This window comes from Xyrauchen texanus, chromosome 2, assembly GCF_025860055.1.
Source record: "Xyrauchen texanus isolate HMW12.3.18 chromosome 2, RBS_HiC_50CHRs, whole genome shotgun sequence".
NCBI lineage: Eukaryota > Metazoa > Chordata > Actinopteri > Cypriniformes > Catostomidae > Xyrauchen > Xyrauchen texanus.
Genome location: NC_068277.1, coordinates 43,926,037 through 43,950,866, shown reverse-complemented (window position 1 = coordinate 43,950,866; position 24,830 = coordinate 43,926,037). Strand labels below are relative to the sequence as shown.

Genomic DNA, 24,830 nt, shown 5'->3' with positions numbered 1-24,830 from the left:
CAAATGACAACCCCATGTGCAGCTGTAGCTCTGGATGTAGCGTTGTTATGTGTATGTGTTGTCATGCTGGAGGTCTGGGTTTGAATCCCACCCCTTGACATAGTTTTTCCCATGTCTCTCACTTAATATTTCCTATAATACTACTTATAGTAATAAATAAAAGAGATTCCTCACAGTGATTTGATCACAGTGAATGTCGGGGAGTTGAGAGAGGGATTTGATCCAGATAAAATTAACCATGGCTTTACTGTATTGAAATTTTTCGTAACCATATGTTTTGGTGGAAACTATATAATTCGGATGTACTAACCATGGTGTTACTACAGTAACATGTTGTTAATTCTAGGTAATAGTAACCAGGTTTAATTTTGTGGTTAATATGATTTTACTAGAAAAATACCACGGTGATACTATGGTTACTGTAGTAAAACCATGGCAAATTTTTATAAGGTAGGGTTAGGGGTAGGGGATTGGTGTAGGTTGTCTGTTGGACTCCAAATTAACACAATACAAATGCTTCAGTAATGTCACTATACTGTATGTTAGTATTTAAACTGGTGTGTAAGAGTATCTGCCACTATTTGCACTTAGTGCAAAGAAGATGCTTTTTGTTGCTTTTTACTATTAGTGAAAATAGCACATATCGCTAAAGTCTATGCCATTTATTAAATCAGAGCTAAAAACAAAAAAAGTGACTGCAATGTTATATGGTGAAAAATAATCGAACCCTGACTGCGATATGACGATGTAAAAGGCAAAAGTGTGCAGATTTGTGATTTGATGGTACTAATACCAGAAACAGAGGCTGAGGTTACACGGGTTTATGTGGTGGAGAGAGATTAACTGAGTGAAGGCTATTCCTAATATGAGATATTGGATTTTCTTTTTTTTTTTTTTTTTATGAAAATGAAATAGGCTACTTTGTGTGACGGCGGCTACTTTAATGGCTGCTTGTTGATCTCCTAGAGTAAACCGCATGCATCACTGAAGCGCTGTTTATTTCCTAGCCTGTCATTTGCTGTGGACGTCGGTTGGTACGATTTTCCTCTTATTGGTCGAGCCTTATGCTGAATCTGATTTGAGAGACAGTGACGGTAGTTTTCTTCCAAATCCGTCAGTCCACACTGCTCGCGCGCTCACAAACATTGCAGACGGTTTCGGTGGCGCGAGCTGGAACTATCCACTTACGCCTCTTCTTCTTTTATGTGCTTTAACTGCTTCTTTAAATCGTCGAGGGAATCTCTTGACCTCCGCCGTTGGGTTTTTCAGTTTGTTTTTGTTTTATTTTGCGGACATAGTCAAAGGATTGTTTTGTGATGGGTGGTGGAAACGAATCACGGATTTTTGTTCTTTTTATGGAGAGACCAAAGTGAGCAGATTTCCTACTGCTGAAAAAAACAAGTTTTGTCTTGACAAGAAGCAAATGGTGGAATAGAGGATTCTTTAGGGGCGAAGGATACTCACTCCAGAGAATAACCGAAATCGTAAAAAAAAAAAAAAACACTGTTTTCCAAACAGAAAAGGGGGTCTCGCGCACAAAATTGGATTTTACATTTTGGCTGACTGACGCAGCATCGTTTTGGAGTATCTTATTTCGGAGATGTGCAACCTTTTACTGTACATTACAGGGGGGAGCAACTATATCATCTAAATCAAAATTGGACCAGGCTAAGTTATGGAGATGCCAATGAAATAAAACCCATATCTCCAGGTCAAATGACCGCTTCCGCTCGTTCTCCAATCTGACCACATTATTTATGACATGGAAAAACGAGGACCCCACAGCGTCCTTTATTATTTGATTCTGAATGCACCTTTGCTATTCTGTGTAAATGGTGAGTAAACTTGAGCAGCCTTCGGTGTCAGAGGTTACCAGTCTTTATTTAGTCTAATGAGAGATCGCAGATTTCTAAGTGATATTTTTGGTAATGTGAAAGTATTGCATTAGCTACAGTTGACTATATTTAAGCGACTATGGATGAGTCACGGGTGTTTATCATGCCATAGCGTTGCTGGTTGAACATGCCATTAAATGCATATATGAATACGTTTTTGTTTCTATACGTGTGCAGAACAGAACACACTTCCACCCTAACATTCAGATTCAGTTTATACCAAAGCACTTAAAATGCTTCACAAAACTCTTCCCTTGATAACAAAAGCAAAAGCTTTTTCTTCTTGTCAAATCTTAGTTACTGGCCTATTTGGTGTCTCTATTCAAGGGGATTCTTTTAACAAAACTATCTTGTTGATGTGTTTTCTTTATAAGCCGCATTTACTGAAGTGCCCAAAGATGTGAGTGTCAGTGAGGGCGAGGACATTGAGATGCCGTGCGCTTTTCGAGCTGTCGGAGTCTCGCCGTTCTCTCTGGAGATTCAATGGTGGTACCTCAAGGAAGCAGCCCCTAAAGAGCTCGCACACGAACTGCAAATTAGCGCTCCGGTCAACAGAGCCAAGGTAAAGGGGCTTTCTTTTAAATCTCAGAGCCGCCTAACAACAGGCGGTTCCCTTTAAAGTTCCTTTTCGGAGAACTGCGGCGAGAGTTGCACCAGGAGTGATGTTTGACGGCCGCAGTGGGATGGGACAGGGTTTCACGTGTTCACATTTACAGTTACGTCTCTATCTTCATCGATGGATCCCTTGTGATGAGTGATCCCAATTAGGCGTAGTCTACTAAAGAAACCAATTAATAATTTACGTGTTTGAATTGAGTTGTGCCTGTGGGTGGGCATCCATGAAAAGTATATGAATGTCACGCTCGATTACAAAGGGCACAACTTTTTTTGTTTAACTCTAAAATGGATATCAGCTTTGGAATGAAGCCTACTGACTTCTCTGGGGTAACTAAAAAAAAAATATATAATAATAATAAATAACATATTCATGTGACTCTTATTGATCATTAATGGGCTTGTAGTTTTTTGTGTTCACGTATGAAACACTATATCTCATCTATTGTACTAGTAGCCCAATATGAATCATTTATATGAAAGATACTTGAACAATACATTAAGAAAGGGAAACGTATCTGCAGATGCTGCTGTCCATGGTGCTGAACCGCAAATGTCCTCTTAAGTTATTAACGCCGTTTTTCAGTAATAAAAAATATATATATATATTTTTTTTTTATTTAATAGTTTTTTTGTTGCTTATTTATGTTATGATGTCCTCTGTTACAGGTTGCCCACAGGGACGCCACGAAAATAAGCGTAAGTATTCAATCAATTTTATTTAATTATTTTTTGGACAGTAACAAATCATGCAATTATTAGTGTTTGGCATAAATATATGGCACATTGGTATGAAGAAATAATGGAAAATAAAGTAGTCTGACCAATGGGAGAGACGTTTTAACTACAGGAACGAAACTGTCCTTCACAAAAATGCCCCAAGTGATTGCACACTCATAAATTAATAGCCAAAATGACGTTGAGTACATTTGTTTGTTCTTTCGGTGACGCGCAAATACTGAAGATTTTTTATTTTTTTTAATAAGGTCATCAAAATTATTACTCTTGAATATCCTACATTCTTTTACTTTTAAGGACTGACAGGTGACATTTATTTCCGTGACGGTTTTCCGTATAGCCCAATTTACATTCTGAGAGACTGAGTGCTGAGCTTTTTTTTTTTTTCTTTTGCACCAGCTCATACATATTTATGCATTTGTCAGATGAAACAATATGACAGAATCTCTGATTTCGTTACATAGTCATTTCTCTCTCTTCATGAGCAGACGGTGAGAGTCCAGGGCAATGCCATTTCCCACAAGCTAAGCCTATCGGGTGTGCGGAAGGAGGACGAGGGAGTGTACGAATGTCGGGTTTTGGACTTGTACTCTGACGAGTCTCAGGAATACAAGGTGCAGGCCACTCTGCGCGTGACCCCGCACGAGGGGATGCTGGCCGAGGAGGCCGTGTCTCACATCCAGAATCGGTGGCCACTGAGGAACAGCAACACGGCGACGGGTGAACGGGCCACCTCTGAGCCGGGTCAGGGAAAAACCCGCGTGCCTCCGCCTGTCGGAATTGGACCCGCTCCCGCCTCAACGACTAAAGCTGCCTCTGCAGTCAAGTCTTCAGCCTCGCCTCAGCCGGGCAATTCATCCATCCTGAGACAACAGCACGGTTCCGGTAAGTGAAAGTGCAACAGCGACACCGAGTGGTCAAGAGAGGAAGATTGATAACAGCGCTTTATTCAATTAACATGTCTTGCAATGGCCGTGGGTGGCCTTGTGTTTTCAATTGTTTACAATCAGCACAATGTCACTGTATGAAGTAATCTAGTCAACCAATACACCATTTAAAAAAGTCTCACACTTTTAATACTCAAAGTTTTTTGGGCTTTGAACAATTAGAATCAACAAAGTTTATTTTTGGTGTACCTTTAATGGAATGCCTAGTGGTAGTGTGCACTAAAGCATGTGGCTCATACCAATATTGAAATGCCAAATGATGAATTATGCTTATCAATCAATCAATGTTTGCGGTGTATGACTTTCAATATTGCTGTTATTACCATCATGATTCAGTACATTTTGTTTTTGGCATTCCTCCTCAGAGAGCTGTCTATATCTGCAGCATGTTTGGAAGAATTGTGCATGTGGAGAGGCATCACTCTTACAAACAGGCACACGCAGACAAATCAATGAAGCACATCTTAGAATAATCACATTTTACAGTCGCTGCCGGAAGTTTTAATTTGTCCCCTTGCCATATCAAACCAATGTCTGCTAACCCAGTAGACAGTCTGGGAGAAAACAGTGTGTGTGTGTGTGTGTGTGTGTGTGTGTGTGTGTGTGTGTGTGTGTGTGTGTGTGGGCATGTTTATGTGGTTTACGAGGACAATTTTTTTAGGTTACAAACTAGTCATTACAAGGGTATTATGCAATAAATGTTGTTTATGAGGACATTTCTAGTGTCCCCATAATATAAATATCTTAAACATATTAAACAATGTTTTATTGAAAATGTTAAAATGCAGAAAGGGTTAGGTTTAGGGGTTGTGTTCGGTTTAGGGGATATAATCTATAGTTTGTACAGTATAAAAATCATTATGTCTATGGAAAGTCCTCATAATGATAGGTAGACCAACATGTGTGTGGGTGCGTTTGCATGTGTGTGCGTTTGCCTGTGTGTGCGTTTGTGTGTGTGTGTGTGTGTGTGTGTGTGTGTGTGTGTGTGCATGACTGTGTGTGATTTACTATACATGTGTTTATGTATCAGTCTATGTTCCGAGAGAGAGAGCGCGATTAGGAATGAAAGGTTGACATCACCATGTCTGTCTGAAGCAGGAAGTGCCACTATCATTTACCCTGTCTCAGGGCAGTCTCGACTCTTTTTGTTTCTTTATTACCATGGTGCAGTCACATTGAAAGTGAGGTTATCTAGACCAGGGTTTCTTAACCACTAGATCACAACCCAAAAAAGAAAGATCTTTTCTGTCATAAGTACAAATTAGCTTTTTTAACATGAATCGGAAACTGTCACCGCAGGGTAAAGGTACATCTGCTACGGTTTTGCGGCTTTTACTGTAGTATACCTTTGCCTCGAATAATATATTATATACACAATGTATATTAACCTTGCCATCCCAGTAACAGAGCAGCAGTGAGCAATATGAAACTGTGCAATAAACAATGCATTAAATAATTTTTGCATTAACATGTGGAAAGTGGAATAAGCATTACATCGGATATTACATATTTGCATGATAAAACCTTAGCTACATATATTTCTCACAAAAAAGAAAAAACAGCTTTATCTCACGAAAGGAATATTTTTCTGAACGTTTCACAGCCATGGTTCCAGTCTTTTATTTATAGCATAATAATATTACTATGAAGCAAAAATATCTTATTTTAAAATTTTAACCGTGTGCTGTGTAAAAGACAGATGTACAGTATATGAGTTGGTTTGGCTTCATGGTGTGAAATACACAGAGTTTTATGAATATTATACCGAAAGTCAAACATGAACTTTACCACACTCAGTTTTATGATGATGTCAGGAGCATGTGAATGAGATGAAATATCAGATAGAGAGATGACAGAAGTGTCTCTGTTTATAAAAGTGTCCATGGTGCAAGTGATCAGACATTATTTTCCCTGCCTTCTCATTCTGGAGCGGCAGAGCTGTGTGAGAGAGTGGAGCTGATTGCCGATGATTTGCTCTGCACACGTGCTCAGTGTTGGGCAAACTACTAAAAAAATTTAGCAAGCTAAGCTACAAACTACTCAACAGAAAAAATAGTGAAGGTAAGCTAAAAGCTCCACTTCAGAGAAAGCAGCAAGTTGCACTATAAGCTACACGCAGAAAGTAGCTTGCTACATTTAAGCTACTTCATATTTTTTCAACCGCAGATGCACGGAGCATACCTTCATAGACAAAGCATCTTAAAGACTTATTCACTTGATGTTTATCAAAGCTTTGGTACAGTATATTACAGTTTAGTGCAATACAGTATAAAAGTATACAGTATGGTGCACGTTAAAAAAACACACACACACATAAAAACATGTCAATTCATATTTAGACATGCTACTTATGCAAACCCACGTTAATAACATTTAAAGTAAAAATGTTTACTACCTCTACAAACATGTTCAATATGAAAAATCACTATCTTTACATTAAATTTCTCAGATTTAGACTACTACTTCTATAAACACAAACCCATTTAAACTTCATAAATTTAATTTGCACATTTTTGTCTAAAAACTCTGCGTACATACAGTATACTATTCATCTATATATTCATCTAAACATTACAGAAATATAGCAGCTGGACACAGAATTACAGGATATATCATCAGAGGCCAAATTTCTTGTATGAATGTACAGTATGTGTGTGTGTGTGTGTGTGTGAGAGAGAGAGAGAGCACATCTGGGCAATAACAATGTGATTTCAGATGGTATCAGATGGTAATACCATGGTACTTTGATATACAATTACCATATTTATATACCATTCTATATTTGCTTGGCGCTTCAAAGTACTTCTAAGAATACCATGTTAATACCATAGTAATTTGATATATGATTACCATATTCATATACTATTTACATAGTGCTTAAAGGTAATTAAAAAATAATACCGTGGTACTTCACTATATGGTAATTTACCATACTCATATAGTCTACCATTGTATTAACCTAGTGCATCCAGGTAATTATATGTGTCCAATAAACATGTTAATGGCATGATACTTTTTATGTGTTGTCATGTAGGCTAATACGTGTTTTGATACTATTTCGTTTGGAAAATATATTTACCTGCAGAAGTCCTTTTCAAGCTGTGTGTTAGGACACATTTTTTTTCATTGATTATAAGAACACTGCAACCAGCATTATATTTATGTTCCATGTTATAAAATACCCTCTGAGCTTATTGGCAAGTCAGAATGCAAGCCAAATGTTTCAGCAGTGTGTGCGCAAGCTTTCTGAGGCATTCCGATTGAATTGCGAACCGATTCAGACCGCTTTCCTATCACGTTTGACAAATATATTTTAAAGAACGGACTCAGATGAGCGATTTAGTTGTGATTTGACATCTTTAGTTTTTATTTAAAATTGTCGATAGTAAGCATCGGGTACAAGGCATGATTAGAGGTGTAGCATTTGTCAACGCTATGCTGCTATCTTGTCAAAAATATAGCTTCGCTACTGAAAAGCTAGCTGATTTAAAAACTAGTTGTTGTTGATAACGGAAGTAAATTTACCCTTCGAGGGCCACCCCCGGAAGTGAGAAATGTGGAAGTGTGAAAAAGGCCTATCACCAATTAGAAGGATAGAACTCTACATTTGCAATGTTTCTGGCAACAGTGACCTCTATTGTTGAATCGTGTTAAAATCGTAAGTCAGAGGCAGCAAGTCCGAGGCTGCATTTCTCTGATGTTAATTACTAGCTATCCAATCACAATAATTGATAAATGCTACAAATCGTTCTTTTTGGACAAGGTCTCTTTACATAGCGTTGCATACGTTAGCAGGGCTACTCAACACATGGCCCTCGAGCCATCTTTTGCGGCCTGCATTATAATTTCATCATAAAAAATATATTTATCAATAGCCTATCAAATGTGCAGGAATTGATGGACGTGAGTGCAGTCAGGGGGGCAGTCTTCAACATGGCAGCCTTTAGCTCAACTGGCTCTAGGAGCTCAAATGGGGCTCTCCGCAGGCCCAGCAGGGGAATGAGGCGCAGCCTAGGAGGATTCAGCCTCATCTCACCTCTAAGGAACCTGATGATCATGTCGTGCTTCCTGAAGGACTTACCGTCCACCGCGTCATGGTGCACCGCTATAGCAACATACACCTTCAAGTTGGATGGGGACAGCTGCCCCTCCAACCTCTCCTGCAGGAAGGAAAGCACCAACCTGACTGCGCATCTCTGGGGGTCTTCACCTTGGGAAGAACACCAATTTGTGAACAAACACCACTTCAAGGCATACAGGCGCCTTGTAGAGGGAGCCCTGGCCTGAGTGTTTTTGTCTACCACCACCGGTGGTAGGCCACTTAGATCTTCTGCGTCAGATCCATGTGTCAGACATGGAGATTCCAGAGGTCTGGTTGTGTGTGCCAGATGGTGCCACGTCCCTGAGAGGGGAACTTGCCAGGGAGGGGCTGTTGCGAGGAGCGTGAGCTCTGAGAACCAAGTCTGGGTGGGCTAGTAGGGAGCCAACATGATAACTTGCTCCTCGTCCTCCCTGACCTTGCACAAAGTCTGTGAAAGTAGGCTCACTGGGGGAAACAAATACTTGCGCAGCCCCCTGTCCAGGAGCCCACGACTGCATGCATGTTGCACATGCTGCCCTGGCCTAACTTGGAGGCATCTGTCGTAACATCAGGGGACCCCTGGCCGCAGAAATGCAAGGTCCGTCAAAGGGCTGAACAAGTGGCGGCGGAATGGCATGATGGCCATGCGATGCATACCACATTGCTATGTCCATCTCGGGACTTGAGTCTGAGGCCAGTTCTGGAGCGGTCTCATATGCATCAACCACCCCAGTACTAACCATCGTGGCCTCATACCCGTAGGTAGAAGGACCGGGGTGGGGAGCAGCTGGAGTGGCTTTCCCCCTTAAGAAGGAAAGCCGCGACCACAACGTTGCCATGGTTATGCTCTCACAGTGAGAGCATGAGCATCCACGAATGCTGTCTCAGTGTGGCAGTAGCCTAGACAAGTGAGGCAGTGATCGTGGCCGGCAGAGGCGGAGAGTTAATGACTGCTAACAGGAGCTATACACAGAAAGAAAGGCATCTTTAAAAAGATGCTCTCCGTCAGTCCCACTCTTTTAGAGGAAAATATACTCTTTTATTATTAGAATATATACTCCCTTTTAGCTGTCGAAGCACCCAGGGGCATTATCTGCACTTATTTGTGCACAAGGGGAAGAATCCGCTAAAATGCACCGTATATCCAACAGCATACTCAGAAGCAAATGGAATGGCAGTGGAATTCAATGAATGAATGAAAACTGCTCGTCTCTGAAGAAAAAAATCTGAATGAGTCTTTGCGAGCCAGATCATTTTATATTCGTAGGACCGGGCGAGTGACATGCAGATCCCACTCGCCAATTCCCATTGGCCTTTTCTCGAAGATCAGAGGTGTTTAGGGCTCCCAAGGGTGACCACTAGTTTCAATACATCGACACAACGTCGAGTGATTGATATTGTATATAGGGGACTTTTCTTAAATGAAAGCAGTGTATTTTGTGAATTAAATAATTTTTATTTGATTTGGGATCATTAAACATGATTTAATTTTATATATATATATATATATATATATATATATATATATATATATATATATATATATATATATATATATATATATATATTGTACAAAATATCACTTTATGTTGGACAAATATATATATTTTTTTCAAACCATGGTTAAACTCTGCTGTACATATAAAGAGTGCATGCACAAGACATGATCGTTTGATGCATAAAAGGTCCAGATTCTTGTTATGCTGCTTTAAAAATATCAAGGAAAAACAAAGGGGGCACATGGTGTCTACTAATAATTCTTATATAAATAACCACAGTCCTTAAGATTGCATATGATTTGTACATATTAAATTGTAGGCAAAATTAATAAAGCAACAACACTGAAAAAGAGAAAAACATTTACTGCTCTTTTCTGGATAACTTTAAATCCTTTAAAACTGAACATAAAATTAGGATGAGAAATTGCTCATTTTAATTTATGGATACAAAGTCTGATAGCATTAAATCAGAAATCTATTAATGTATCAAATCTACAGTATAATCATTCTGTGAATTTAACTTTTTCCTGCCATATTTTCCTGTTACCAGTCCATGTTTTCATTATTGCCATAAACGACACAAACAAATTTTAAAGTTGAAAAGATTGTGGTTTTCTGGGTCGATTGTATCACTCGGGTCCAGTAAAATCCAAAAAGCTAAAATTTGCACGTATGCGAGTTTCAACGGCAACACATATGTTTTATCACTTGTAGAGACATGTTTAATTACTTGTTTAACGTAAATAAAGGTAATTAGAACTGAAAACAAATGTTATGGTATTATTTGAAGATGTTCAATGACATAGCCTATGTGCTCACAGAGAAATATTTGACTGATTTCAAATGATAAGGAAAGTCTGGTAGACCCGATTATCTAACAGCCCTTGTAAACCAGTCCAACATAAACAGCGAGATTTTTATATACTAAAAAACAATACAATCACATAATTTCCGATGTGAACGTTAATAAGCATTTGATAATTTTATAAATGTTGGCCTATAGTCTATATTTCACCCAGAGGGGCACCTCATCCCATGTGGGCAAAGGGGCTGTTGCAAGGGCCACTGTAGCTACCCCCTGTGTAAATACTTAGAACAAAGTGTACTACAGAGAAATTTTATGTCAGAGTGGGATTTGAGCGAATGCTTATTTACCGGTGAGTGTGAACGGTACTTGAGCGGAGCGTCTGCTTGAGCCGTGAGAGGCTGAGCGGTGCGCACACACGCTATTGACACGCGTTATTGAGCGGACTGTCACACCGCTTACATTCGGTAATTGAGAGGACTGTCACACCGCTTACATGCTCTGGTGTGCACACTCGGTCTGTCAATAAAGAATACGCACTCTCAATCTCACCTGAGTCACTCATCAGCGTGAATCTATCTAACCCGTTTGAATAGCTTAACGGAGATATTTGCTTGTCATTAAAACCGTCCAAACAGGAAAAAATAATAGTTTATCCTGCAATAACGGTGTTGAGATGCCTTCACACAAATGCTAATTAGTGATATGCTTTACTTCACCACAAAACACTAAAGAGGGTGAACAAGTCTTTATTATTTCTCACTGGAGCAGTCTCTTGTTTTGGAAATTAGTATCTCAGGTGAGTGTTATGTTGAACACTCATGGAGTAATAAGTTGACAGTGTCTTTGACAGTGACAACAGAACTGATCATATTTATTTTCTTTACTGCAATGAATGTGGGAGAAAGTGGCGCTTTGAAAAATTTAAACCAAACCATGATACAATTGTTACATCTGTAATTTATAGTCTTTCATATAAGCTTGTATGATATTATATTATATTATGTTATAAAATTAAGAAGTCTTATTATAAAAATATTATATATAATGTATATATATACATATTCTGCTCTCTCTCTCTCTCTCTCTCTCTCTCTCTCTCTCTCTCTCTCTTCATTTGTGTTTGATGTTTGAAAATATTTGTATATTTATGAAATTATTAGATATTAGGCCGCTATATTATAAGCATATAAACATAACCATGGGTCATGGATGACTGGCATTCAAAAAAAAGTGGGTCGCAGTGAGCAAAAGGTTGAGAAACAGACATCACCTTATCTTCTTAACTCTAGCCACGGTGTCAGGGCCTCTGTTTATGTGGGCTTCAGTGGGGATTTAAATGCTTGGGTATGTTTCTGACTCCTGCAGACAACGGAAGATGATTACATCAAGTCTTTAGTTGAGACATAGGAGTTTGTTTGTGGCTGAGATGCATTACCCTGCAGGTGAATCTTAACCCTGTAGACATAGTAATACAGTGAATTCAGAGGCATTTTACAATAATTGGAGAGTGTTACTAGGCAGTGATTTTCTGTTGTTTGTAAGTCTTATGAGAGATTGCTGTCAAGAGTTGTGTTCTGTTCTGAAAAGTAATTGATACTTATCTTTACCACGGATGCTTACAATTACTCAAAAATACAGTCAAAACATTAGTAATGATGCACATTATTGTTACTGTTTGAAAGGTTTTCATTTTAAAAATGCATTTTTACCTATGATGGCAAAGCCCCATTTTCAGCAGTCAATACTCCAGTCTACAAAGAAAACACTGTATCATGTAATCTTTAAGAAAGCATTGTAATGTGCTAATTTGGTACTCAAGAATGTTCCCTTTCTTATAATTAGAACAGCTGAAAATGCTTGTTCTACTTAATGAAGTAGCCTATGGATATCGTATGGAAGTCACTTAACCCTTGCAAGTAAAATATTGTTTTTAAATATGACAAATTTATCTAAATACTCTATATCATGCTATTGTTCTTTTGAGAGATGAAGGCTATTCCCATGCACTACTGTCTTGATAGAAAAAAGATAATTGGATCAGACCAGCACATAGAAGTGGATGGCACAGATGCATAACAAGATGACAAGTAGATCAGAGACTCTAGTTTGAGAAACTGACTTTACTGTCATTTTGTATCCATTTAAAGCATCCTTGGTGAATAAAATTATAGTTTTCTTTCAAAAACATACATATATTTTGGTGATTCCAAATTATTGAATGGCAGTGTATAAAATCTAGAAAATGTTATTTTTGTTATTTAAATTTTACATTGGCATTAATTAATGAAAGGATACATTTTTAGTCTACAATGTTTTTCCAGATGCTACAAGAATAATCAGCGTAAATGGTAAATGGTCAAACTTCTGCATCGTGTAGCTGCTTTACAGATCAAATCAATGAAAACCCAGTGTACCTTTCTTGCGATCACCCCAATGTACCGTATTTCAACCCTATTTTTTTCATGTTTACACATTTTTCTTTAGATCACCCTACTTTTACATTATAACTTTTTCTCTAGAAGTATAGTTTGAGCAATATGCAAATGTTTGCCACAAATACATCACGCAGAACAATAATTTACTAATTATTAATTTAGGTAATAGACAGATACAGCATGTAAGATATTTGTCTGGGAAGTTGTGATTTTACAGTTTTTAAAGGCATTCCAACAAGAAAAATTATTTGGCTCTATTTCAAAATCAGTTTTGACTTTTAATCAGGCTACAACAATTTTACATGTGAAAACAAAACAAACATGTCAAGTGTCAAGTGTTTATTTGACATACATTTACTTAAGATATTTTTAGAACAGACATAGTTTTCTGAATGAAAAGTAAAAGCAGGAACTTGCTTTTGATATCCTATAAAAAACTGTGACACGTGCCATTTTTGTAATACCACACATAGTTTTGAACTATGAATGTGTTTGTGTGTGTTTGCGTATTTCTGTTTGTGTGTGTATATTTCTGTTTGTGTGTGTGTGTGCACCAACATGCCCAGCTAGCCCTATCTTTAGTGAAGCAAGACATGAAGGCAGCCATTTGGCGAGCATGTCGGACATTAAGAGGGCCAGTGCACTGATCCTCCATGGTATTTCATTCCAGGTTTCTCTCTCTTTCTGTTTTCTCTCACTATTGCTGCCCCATGCTATACTTTACCTACTTTAAAATCATGAATTAACTATATTTTTGTATAAAATAAATGTTCAGTAGCTAATTAGCTGTTTTATTTACCTTGGCTGGGAAATGTAAGCTGTGATTTTAACTTTGGTCAATAAACTGCTAGTTTCTCCCTGATTTGACACATTGTAGATTCAGTATTCTTTAATTGTGTATCATTATATTCTAAAAATAAACTCATTGTTATTGCTTGTTGCTGTACAATTTGAATTGTAATTAATTTCTGAACGTACAGTAGTAGCTCTCTAAGGTGGTAGTGTGTTAATACTGTATAGGCTGTTCATTGATAATTACATAAATGGCATAATTTTTGTACCCTTTAGCTTATAGTCATTATGAAACAAAACTACATGTTTGTGGGCTCATGCAGCATTTCATACGACAGAGAGCCCCCATATTACAACAATGAATATTGACAGGGATGTTTATACTTGTCTCTGACAGGGTTAGTCAGATTCATTCATATTAACCAGCCAGGCAGTGCACTGCAATCTATGCAATCTAGAAGGTTAAAGAGTCATCTGCCACATTTGAAGAATTGCACCTTTCAGTTCTGACAACAGTATCAGCGCTTGAGAAGAGAAAGAAAATGCACCCCTCCCTACTCACTCACTCACTCTCTCACTCACTCACTCACTCACTCACTCACTCACTCACTCACTCACTCACTCACTCACACACACACACACACACACACACACATGTTGTGTTTCCATGTTTTATGGGGACTTTCCATAGACATAATGGTTTTTATACTGTACAAACTTTATATTCTATCCCCTAAACCTAACCCTACCCCTAAACCTAACCCTCACAGAAAACGTTCTGCATTTTTACATTTTCAAAAAACATCATTTAGTATGATTTATAAGCTGTTTTCCTCATGGGGACCGACAAAATGTCCCCACAAGGTCAAAAATTTCGGGTTTTACTATCCTTATGGGGACATTTGGTCCCCACAAAGTGATAAATACACGCTCACACACACACACACACACACACACACACACACACACACACACACACACACACACACACACACACACACACACACACTTCTTCTTTTGGAAAAACATGCATCTGTCACTTTTCCACAATTTCATCTCATTGAGTGGCAGAAACAATTAATATTAAAGGAACGCCTGTGATGGGAGCTGATAAGCATGGCCTTTTGCACGCTGCCTGGTGTATCAAATTGCTTCTTGCTGCTTTTGCTTTTATTTGTATTTTTTTCCCAGCAGAGTTGAGTGTCATGTTTATCCTTACCGGAAAGGAAATAAACTCATTGCCCTATAGAAAATGGGTACCAATTCTCACCAAGGACAAATAACAAAAAGCTACAAAAAAAAAAAATTATAATAATATTAAAAATGTTTTATATATATATATATATATGCATGTAAGGAACACATCCTTTCAGATTGCTCATAATTCTCTCAGGAGAGCATTAAGCATAAAAACAATTGTCTCTTTGTAGACATGACCTATGGGCTAAATGTCTTTGGTGGTAATGCTCAAAAGTATAAAAGATTGTCTCAGCATACTATTTGTTTAATTAATTCAGAAGCTCATTTCATATTAATGTCATTCCTTCCTGATTACATGATTAAGCTCTTTGGGGTTACCCTAGGTTTAATTGAAGCTTAAAATTATTTTACAATTATTTATTAGGTTAGACTAATCTAATTTGACAAGTAAATTATAAGATTTACCTGTATATTCCTTTTTTATTTATTTTTTTCAGAGTAGTCAGTAAATTGAGAGAGAGTGAGAGAGAGAGAGGATGTTTGGAAGGAATGCTGAGTATCCCAAACTTGGCAGGTGATGATTTGGAGCAAGTTGAAGAGTGCTGCAGAGAGATTTTGAAAGAGCAAAGAAAGCAAGGGAAGAGAAAGTGACAGAGATCAGAGGCACAAGAAAACGCTTGCATAATATGTCTATTGTCCACCCACAGTGCACCACGACACATGCCACCCCAGGTCACCTTGTACTCCTGATAAGTGTATCTCTCCAGCTGCACAGCTGTTTTAATCTAGTCTTGTTTGTGTGCGTGCGTATTAGTGTTATCAAATTCCTCTTTCCTCTACCTCTAGGCTATGTTCAAACTGTCAGTTCCAATCCGATTCACATGTTCATATGTGGATTGAAATACTATTTAAATAAAATTTCTGGAAATCTGTTTCAGTCTGACTGCTCTGATCAGATCTCAGGTGGGGGGTTTATGGTGTGTTGATTGCATGCTTAACGTTTCCAGATGCAGGCCCCCCACTGCAAACATACATTCTCTAGATGTGTTTGTGCATTGTCACTCTGTGGGAAACACTTCACCACTCTCGCGTGAGTGTTAATTGTTTCATCTCTGCTTCGCTCATACTGGGATACTGCGCTTAGTTGTGTACATGCTGATTGCACCGGGGAAATCAATGGGAGCTTTGTCTCAATCTAGCTTTTGTTTGGCAACATGAGAGAGAGAGAGAGAGAGAGAGAGAGAGAGAGAGAGAGAGAGAGGAGAAGTAGATGGGGTTAAGCCTGAATATAAACACTGAATGTTATACACAGCAGAGAGAGTGTTTGGAGCATGAAAAATAGATAAATGATAGCTGCTTTAGATGAGTGTATAAGGAGGTTTCAGAAGAAGTGAAAGAATAAATTGAAATACCATATGAATGTAAGAAAGCTGGCAAACAAAATATAAACTATAATTACTTTTTTGTTTATTTAACATTATAATTTGTATTACTATTAAGTACATTACATTTTCAAGGTTAATGCTCTATTGAGTTTTAAATCAACAAAGCCTACCTTAAACCTAAACCTAACCATTAGTGTCTTAAAAAGCAAACTAATGATGAAAAACAGATACAGATTTGAAGATTAATGCTCTATCGAGTTTTAAATCAACAATACCTGCCTTCCTACTCTAAACCTTAAACCCTAAATCTAACCAAATGTGTCATTAAAAGCAAATGCGAGATGAAACACAACATTTCTGAAGCAACCACATCATTTTATGGTGCTTCTATGACATTTTTGACGCACACATTGACTCTTTGAGTAAATAAATAGGTAGATGCTACTTACAATAGTGCAAATAGTGGTACATATTATTTGCACCCCCACTCTAGAAAAAATAATGGTACATGCTGTTTGCACCCCAGTGCAAATAGTGGTAGATACTATTTGCACCCCTAATTAAATACTAACAATATAACGGCATCACTACAGCATATTTATTGTTTATTTAGAGTCCCACAGAAACACTACACCAACCCTTAACCCTGACTCTAACCCTAACCTTCCTTTACAAAAATTAACCATGATTTTACTAAAGTAACCTTAGTATCACCATGGCATTTTGTTGTAAAACCATAGTAATCACAAAATTAAACATGGCTACTATATAAACACCATTTTACTGTAGTAACGCCATTGTAAATTTAATCAGATATATGTTTTAAATTATGTAATGTAGCAAATATTTATATTGCAGTTACAAAATGCAGATGTTATTACCAATATCAGTATTCAGAACATCAGAGACAAAATTGGGCTGAACTTAATCCTAGTACACTTAGATATGGATAGTTTGCCATCATTAAGATGACCATGTACCCTGCATTGCATCAGGAGAATTTAATAGAGAATGTCAGGTAATTTGTACATGATCCGAGGGCTGGACAGAGTGAACATTGCAGTGAGCCAATAAACTAGTGCAAACTTGAGGTGCAGTCAAGGAAATTCTGCTTTTAAGGTGGCAAGACCTGCGGCAGTAGGCTTTATGTAGCATATAATAACAAATCTGAGAGAAAATGGAAAATGAGAATGAATGACTTAAAAATGAATGTGAGAGACTAAACATAAAATATAATGTGTGCAGGAAGTCTGCTGAGAATGAGACAGATATCTCTTAAATTCTCTAAAGAAATAGTTCACCTAAAGTTACAAAATTCTGTCAGCCATTAATTCATTAACAAGTCATTTCAAATCTAATCTGTTTTTCCATACATTGAAAGTGAATTGTGACTAAGGTTAGCATTCTGTCTAACATAATCAGTTGTGTTTCACAGAAGAAAGAAAGCAATACAAATTTGGAATGACATATAGGGGAGTATATGGTGAGAGAGTTTTCCATTTTAAATAAATTATCCCTTAAACTTAAATTCAGCAGAACTTGCTCTTTTTGGACCACTGTGAATTATCAGACCGACAACATGTTTTATCAGGGCTGATTTACCTTTCCCAGTATTACATATCTAGCGACACAAAAATATGAGAACCATAATCCCTAAAAAGGTTAAAGAATTTTATTAAGTGGCATTGACACTGATCACTGGGGTGTGTTTATTAAATATGTTATAAAGCGAACAGACAGATTATTATCCTTTTATAGGGGGTTAAATGAGGAAGAGGAGGAGATTATTGATGACATGTGAGTAATGAGCTGGACTCAGAAGCCCTCTGTGTCGATGTCGACAGTAATTATTTCCACAGCGGTCAGGGTCATGACTTTGCCATTTTAGCTGATTTGCACATCTGTTCGTATATTCACTTACCCTTGTTTAGTCTAATCTTCTGTGTATCTATCATGTTTCACTGTAAGAGATTTTGATTGTGTGCAGAGCTACAATTTCAGGTCAATTATTGGAGGATTCTGCTAATCAACTATCGTGAATACGGGGAGAAATTCAGTGGAATTGTTTCAGGGAAATTGCTATTCTGTACGTAGACTAGTGAAGTGGTTGGGTTGACATGTAACATTGGATTCTAACACTGGTGCCATTTGCATCGCATTAACATATCTCAGTGAATGATACAGAATTAGGAAAAATAGAGGAAAACCTGAGATTTCTATAAAGACTTTCAGTGTGTAAAATCAACATTAAGTGCTGCTATAATGTTTGAATTCACCAAAAGAGCATGAAATTGAACCATACTATTTTTCCAATACTCTCCTGTACCAACCCAACCAACCATGCAAAAGGAAAACACCATTCTCTTGTCTCTGCAAGAATGAGGATAAAAAAGAGGGAGGATGACAAAAAAGAGAGCGAACTGAAACTGATGAAGGTGCATTCATGGATTCTTAAAGTGACATTTTTGGCATTATTTACTTGCCCAACTGTCGCTCCAAACCCGTATGACTTTCTTTTTTTATAAAGTCTTCACAGGGTTTATTTGCCATAATGACATGGTATATTGACTTTGGTCTGTCAAACTAAAAAAAGGAGAAATAAAAACCATAAAACCAAAGTAATAATGGTCGATACGATAACTTTGTGTGATGAACAGAATTCAATTTAAGTCATTATTCACATTATTAATAAAGTAAAATCAAATATGGGATCAATGACAATAATCTTGTGATCAAATGTGCGCAATGATATAATGCGACAATTGTTGATGATATTAAGGTAGCCACCATATTCTATATTACATGGTTTTGAGACATTAGGGTGAGTTAATGACATAATTTTCACTTTTGGGCTCAGCTATTCATGTAACACATATGGACACACTTTAGAGGTCCATTGTAAGACATGCTACTAGAGCTTTGTTGTGCTAGTGCACTGTGCCGTGCAGTGCCTGTCACGGGGCAACCTGGAACACCATACTAATCCATTTGGGGATGATAGAGTAAATTGCTGTGAGATGGCCACAGGGAAATCCAAACTGTCGAAAATAGACGGCCGTTTCACACTCTAAAATTCAGGAGCACTCCAACACAGTTAGGCAATGACTCCTTAATAGTGTTTTCTTGTATTTGTGCACTCCAGTTGCTAAGGCTGTTCTAAAAGGTAGGTATCGTATTTTCTGGAATATAAGTCACGTTCTGTTATTTTTATTTTTTAATTCCGAAAGGTACTGTGACTTCTAGTCCAAAGCGACATGTTTATATAATATGTAATTGACATCAGACAGTCAAGCACACTTCATATGCATACAAAAAGATGAAAACATCAGTCATAGTTACGTAGTAGACATTTTAAGTAGACTATTCAGAGTATTTTGCTTATACCAAGTATGTTATGCAACCAGTTTAAATAGCCTGTCCACAATAATGTTATTGTGCTAACAAACATGATTACCAATACTCTTATCACATGCAACTCCTCACATCCCCACAAAATGATGTTTCATCACACCACTAGTAAAAACATTCAGTCAATGACTGTGAGTGCATAGGGTTATAATAGATAATAGGGTTGCAAATTCCAGAAATATCCTTGATCAACAGCCATTAATGTTAACCTGTTGAAGCTCATGTTCTTAATGAATAAATTAGTTTTTTAAACCTTCTATGCTTAATGAACTCAGAATCCCATGCTGCATTGCAGTGTAGTGGTGTAGTGGTGCTCAATATAGTGGTGTTCATATTCGGCAATTGCATTCGCGATCACATATTATCAATCATATTCAATCATTATAAACATCTAAAAATCACTTTATATGTTTGATGATATATAATCTGTCCTCCAATGCATCTAAAGTGTAAAGTGAGATTTTTTACGTTATGTGCATGACACATTAAAGTACTCAAGCTGGGGATCCTTCTATACAGGAAAAACTCACAAGCAAAACTTAAAGCAGAGGATCCTGATTAAAATGAGATGATCCCAAATACAACATGATTAAGTGCATACTGTAGATCCTGAGGTGACATGCTGAGTTGCTTAAGAGAAGTTTACTGGGTCCTAATGCCTCATACATACACAGTCAAGCTATCGGTGCAACTTATCTGTTTTTTGTTTGGTTTTTTTTGACCAGGTGCAAAGTTTATTCAGGTGCAAATTAATTTCCGGAAAATAGGGGAACTTAAATATCCTTCCTCCTAAAATATGCCAAAATCTGACTATTTCACCAAATAGTCATACATATGTGTGTATGCTATGTATATGTATGCTCATTCAAGTAACACATGGATTCTCTTATCACCTATACTGAAATCAATTGCAAGTCAAACCTCCTGTGTGCTTCACATGAGGAGCATTATTTGTGTGTACAAAATATCCATCACAAATCAGATAGGATGTTGTCGCAGACGATTGCAGTAGGTTTTGGAACAGAACCCAAGTGTGTAGGCTAATATGTGGTCTAAATCTATCCATCTGGCATGTTTATTTATGTAAGTTTGTATGTTTATGTGATGATCATCACAATCTGTTTCTGTTTTCTGATGTGCTTTTGTTGGCCAAAATTCAAAAGGCCTGTGGGCAACTGTTCTGCTGTCATTCATGGAGAGGAAATGTCATGTAAGTCCCACACAAGAGCAGTTAGCTCCCATAAAAGCCCAAGGGTTGATCAGTGCCCTATTGTTCACCACCTCCAGCAGAGCAGGCCTGCATTTCGCTCTTATAAAGTTAGGGTGAAAATGTGGAGTAACTGATATTCCTGTTTTGTGTAATCTCCAATGGAAACAAATAGGTGATATAAGAGCAAAACTGCTGAGCAGACTTTATAAGAAGAGCAATCTGAAGGACTTTAATGATGTGAAATATGTCCCAGATGCTGAATCAGGCATTGATACAGTAAATAGCCACAAGGTAAAAGCAATGGAATTAGATTATTTTTTGATTCTGTACAATTATGAAACATGTTTTTCCAAGGAAAAATAATTCTTGGGGGTTTAAAAAATTACCGGATATTTAATTATTAATATGATTGGCCATTTATAATAGTACACTATGCTTCTTTGCGTTGCAGATTTAAGCCTGCTTGTGACTGCTCAAAATTCTGTGCAAAGACATTATACCACACAAAAGCCAGACTAAAGTATGCCTGCTCTGACCCACATCAGCCCAGCATCAAAGACAGTTCTGATTCTGCTTTGATGCTGCATTTTATTTAGACAGAAACAAAGCAGCATTGAACATTGTTGTTGTCATGTTAGAGCATACAGTTTATTTCATAATATAGTTTCATATCTACAAGTAGCATTTCATATTTTCAATCATTTTCATATTTCTCTATTAATAATTGTATATGTAAAACTACTCTCAACATTAATTATGCAGATGTAAATGCTGTTAAATTCATGTATGCCACCTCTGATCAGCATTTTATAGTCTGTTTAAACACACCTACTATAAATACCGCTTCAGATGCAGTTTCTGTATTATAGTGTAATGATGGCTTATGATGTAATAAACATCTCTCTCTCTCTCTCCCCCTCTCTCTCTCTTTCTCTCTCTCTCTCTCTCTCTCTATCTCTATCTATCTCTTTCTCGATCACATGTGCAGGTTCCGGAACAATGGCAACCACTGAGCCACTACTTTACATCACTCTGCTGATCCTGCATAAGCTCCTCCCCTTCCTGTTTGCCTACTAAGAGACCACAGCCAAACAACTCGCAATGATTTCACTTTATATACCAAACGACAAAGGAAAGATATAACTACGTATATATAAATATAAATATATATACACACTGTATATATAAATATATCTACCATTATGGCACATCACACAGAGGGATGGGATGTGAAAAACTAATCAGCATATGACTTGGAGAAAATAAAAATATCGAAGTAATAAAGAGAAGGCCATGTTCGATTCTGGGACTTGTGTAGATGAACTATCTCACATTTGGATGTAAAATGGATTCTATAAGAAGCATGACAAAAACAAAATATTATAAAAAAAGGAGTCTATGTGATTTAGAGCTTCACAACTGTGTCCTACACACAACTTACATCCATAAAACGTTGCATCCAGTTTCCAAAAAAAAAAATGGCAAAATATTCTCATAAACGGAATGGATAATATTTTCATGTGGGCTGGTTTGAAGAGTGACAATGTAATGCATATTCATCTAATGTTTTTTTGTAAAAGAAATTGTTAAATTACAGTTATTTGATTTAAAACTGTGAATCAGAACCAAGTGATTATTACAGTCACTTGAAAAGAGAAAAACTTTATTTAATAGCAATTTCACATCTAATAACATTAGCATAAGTACCTGTTTATAACGTCTCATAAAACTAGTGTTTGCCTTGCTAAATGCATGGCCCTCTTTATTTATTTTATTAAATTGTTTTAGTTAAATTTGTTTTCAAGTTAATACGATTTAATTTATGATTGTTTAATTTCATTTAATCATTGTTCTATTTTTACAAAGGACAAGGTCACATTTTCATATCTCAATATTTGTATTGTTTGCATGAGCTGTTCAGCAGTCTCATTTCTCAAATCAGATATGTCAAAGAAGATGCTCAATCATGTCAAGACAATGTGTACGGTAATACTGTGTTTCCTCACATCTGACTTTTGAGTTCTCAAACATTAGTCTCATAATGTATAAAAATGCAACCTTATATATTTTGATCAAATAGAGCACATGTTACCATAGTTGTTGTTAGTCACCTCTAATAATGTTTATTTTTATTAAAGGTATGGTAAAGGTAAGACATTCATTTATAAAATTTTAAAAGATAAAAAAAAAAATAAAAACATTGGTACTGTATGTTACCAACACCAATTGAAATAAAGGTTGTTTCTTTAAAAAAAAAAAAAATAGTTTGTTAGGTTTTTGCATCACAAAATCACTTTGTATTTTTTATTTAGCCTACTTGCTCCACAGTCTCGGCTAAACACTCAAGCGTCCCATGGGTGTCATGAACTGTAATGTATTCTTTACTGTATGATAGGCCCAATTCCAGCTGAAAAAGGCATTACTCTTGCAAGCATTACCAACTGAGCTCAGCCGGGATACAACTCACAGTTAATTTCATTAGTCAAATGCTCGTCACCCTTTTGCAGTCATGTCAAATAACTCTTAACTCTCTTCTGGTGTCTTTGCTTAACCCTGCTCCACTCTCATCTGCTCTACCTAAACACATTTCCTGATGAATGGCAGAGGCATTGTTCCCTGCTAAAACACTGAGTTCTGTTGTCTTAATGGAAGCCTGGAAGGCATCACATAACAAACCAAACTCTCACAGACTTTGACATTCATTGTGTTTATCGCTTCAAGTAAGTGACTTTCACTCACTTTGATTTCCACATGCACAAAGAAAAGTCATCCTCCTTAAAGTGGAATAAATAACTGTTCACAAACTTAAATGAATCTAGCGGGTAAAGACAAGCATCCGGCGAGTCACCACAGCATTAGCATTTTTTTCTTCTTTTTTTTTTTAAACTAAATGAGCCAGGTGGCTTTTACTCAGCCTGGTGAAGGCCTCTCTGCCCCATCAAATTAATGAGTGTTTGACAAGGCCATTTATAAGTGTTACACAACACCCAACAAGGCCCTGAGTGCTCTCCTCTCTGTGGTAAATCATCCCCCATTGAAGTAAACCAACATAGCTCACTTTAATTTCTCTCCTGCTTCCTTGCAAAATTAGGGGTGGACAGCAACATCCCGCTGAGGAATGAGCATTAGTAACAAATTCATGCTTGTGTAATATACAACAGATAAAAATTACAGTGCATGATTATAATTGCTTTCTCACAAATTAATTCCTCTGTACTTCTTCTCTGACCATCTGTGACTATTGTCAGGCTGCAGAAGGATGTACATGCTCAACCCCAGAGGAACATTTAAGTGCTCAAAGGTTGCTCTATCACAGCTTAGGAGCCTTTGTATCAACTTTATCTCAGAGAGAAATAACAAAATAAACATAAGTGAGACCATTTTTAATGTAGAGCTATACAATTAGTCTTTTTGATTCAAAAACTGTTAATGGGATATAGCACTTGTGATAACATCTCCGATATGAAAGTTGCCTGAAAAGTATTCAGAAGAAACCAGCAGACCCGTTGCTAATAAATATCAGACAGAGGTGCAGTTGCAGTTGATATACCGGGGTATTTTACCAATTAATAGCAGCATGAACCAAAACACAGCAAAAGGGATTGTTCACTCAAAAATTTTAATTCTCTCATCATTTACGGTGAGTAAATTTCAGATGTGTTTGCCTTTCTTTATTCTGATGAGCACAAATTAAAATGTTTAGAAAAATATCTCAGCTCTGTTGGTCCAGACATTTTGAAGCTAAAAAAAAAACATATAAATGCATCATAAAAGTAATCCATAAGACTCCAGGATTTAAATCTATATCTTTAAAACT

At 37.1% G+C, this 24,830-nt stretch overlaps 1 protein-coding gene across 1 annotated transcript; it reads left to right on the top strand.

Moving 5' to 3' along the window:
• Positions 1–1,124: 1,124 nt before the first annotated feature.
• vstm2b (V-set and transmembrane domain containing 2B) lies at positions 1,125–23,226 on the top strand. Its single transcript, XM_052149604.1, has 5 exons — positions 1,125–1,835; positions 2,270–2,457; positions 3,180–3,209; positions 3,737–4,133; positions 22,002–23,226. The coding sequence occupies exons 1-5, from the start codon at positions 1,763–1,765 to the stop codon at positions 22,088–22,090; spliced, it is 777 nt and encodes a 258-aa protein (XP_052005564.1). The 5' UTR covers positions 1,125–1,762; the 3' UTR covers positions 22,091–23,226.
• The last annotated feature ends 1,604 nt before the right edge of the window (positions 23,227–24,830 follow it).

Bases quoted from the DNA above. Each gene is read 5' to 3' on its own strand.
- vstm2b (XM_052149604.1), top strand. From the start codon at position 1,763: ATGGAAAAACGAGGACCCCACAGCGTCCTTTATTATTTGATTCTGAAT. The intron at 3,210-3,736 runs GTAAGTATTCAA...CTTCATGAGCAG, and splicing joins GGGACGCCACGAAAATAAGC to ACGGTGAGAGTCCAGGGCAA. The intron at 4,134-22,001 runs GTAAGTGAAAGT...TCACATGTGCAG, and splicing joins GAGACAACAGCACGGTTCCG to GTTCCGGAACAATGGCAACC.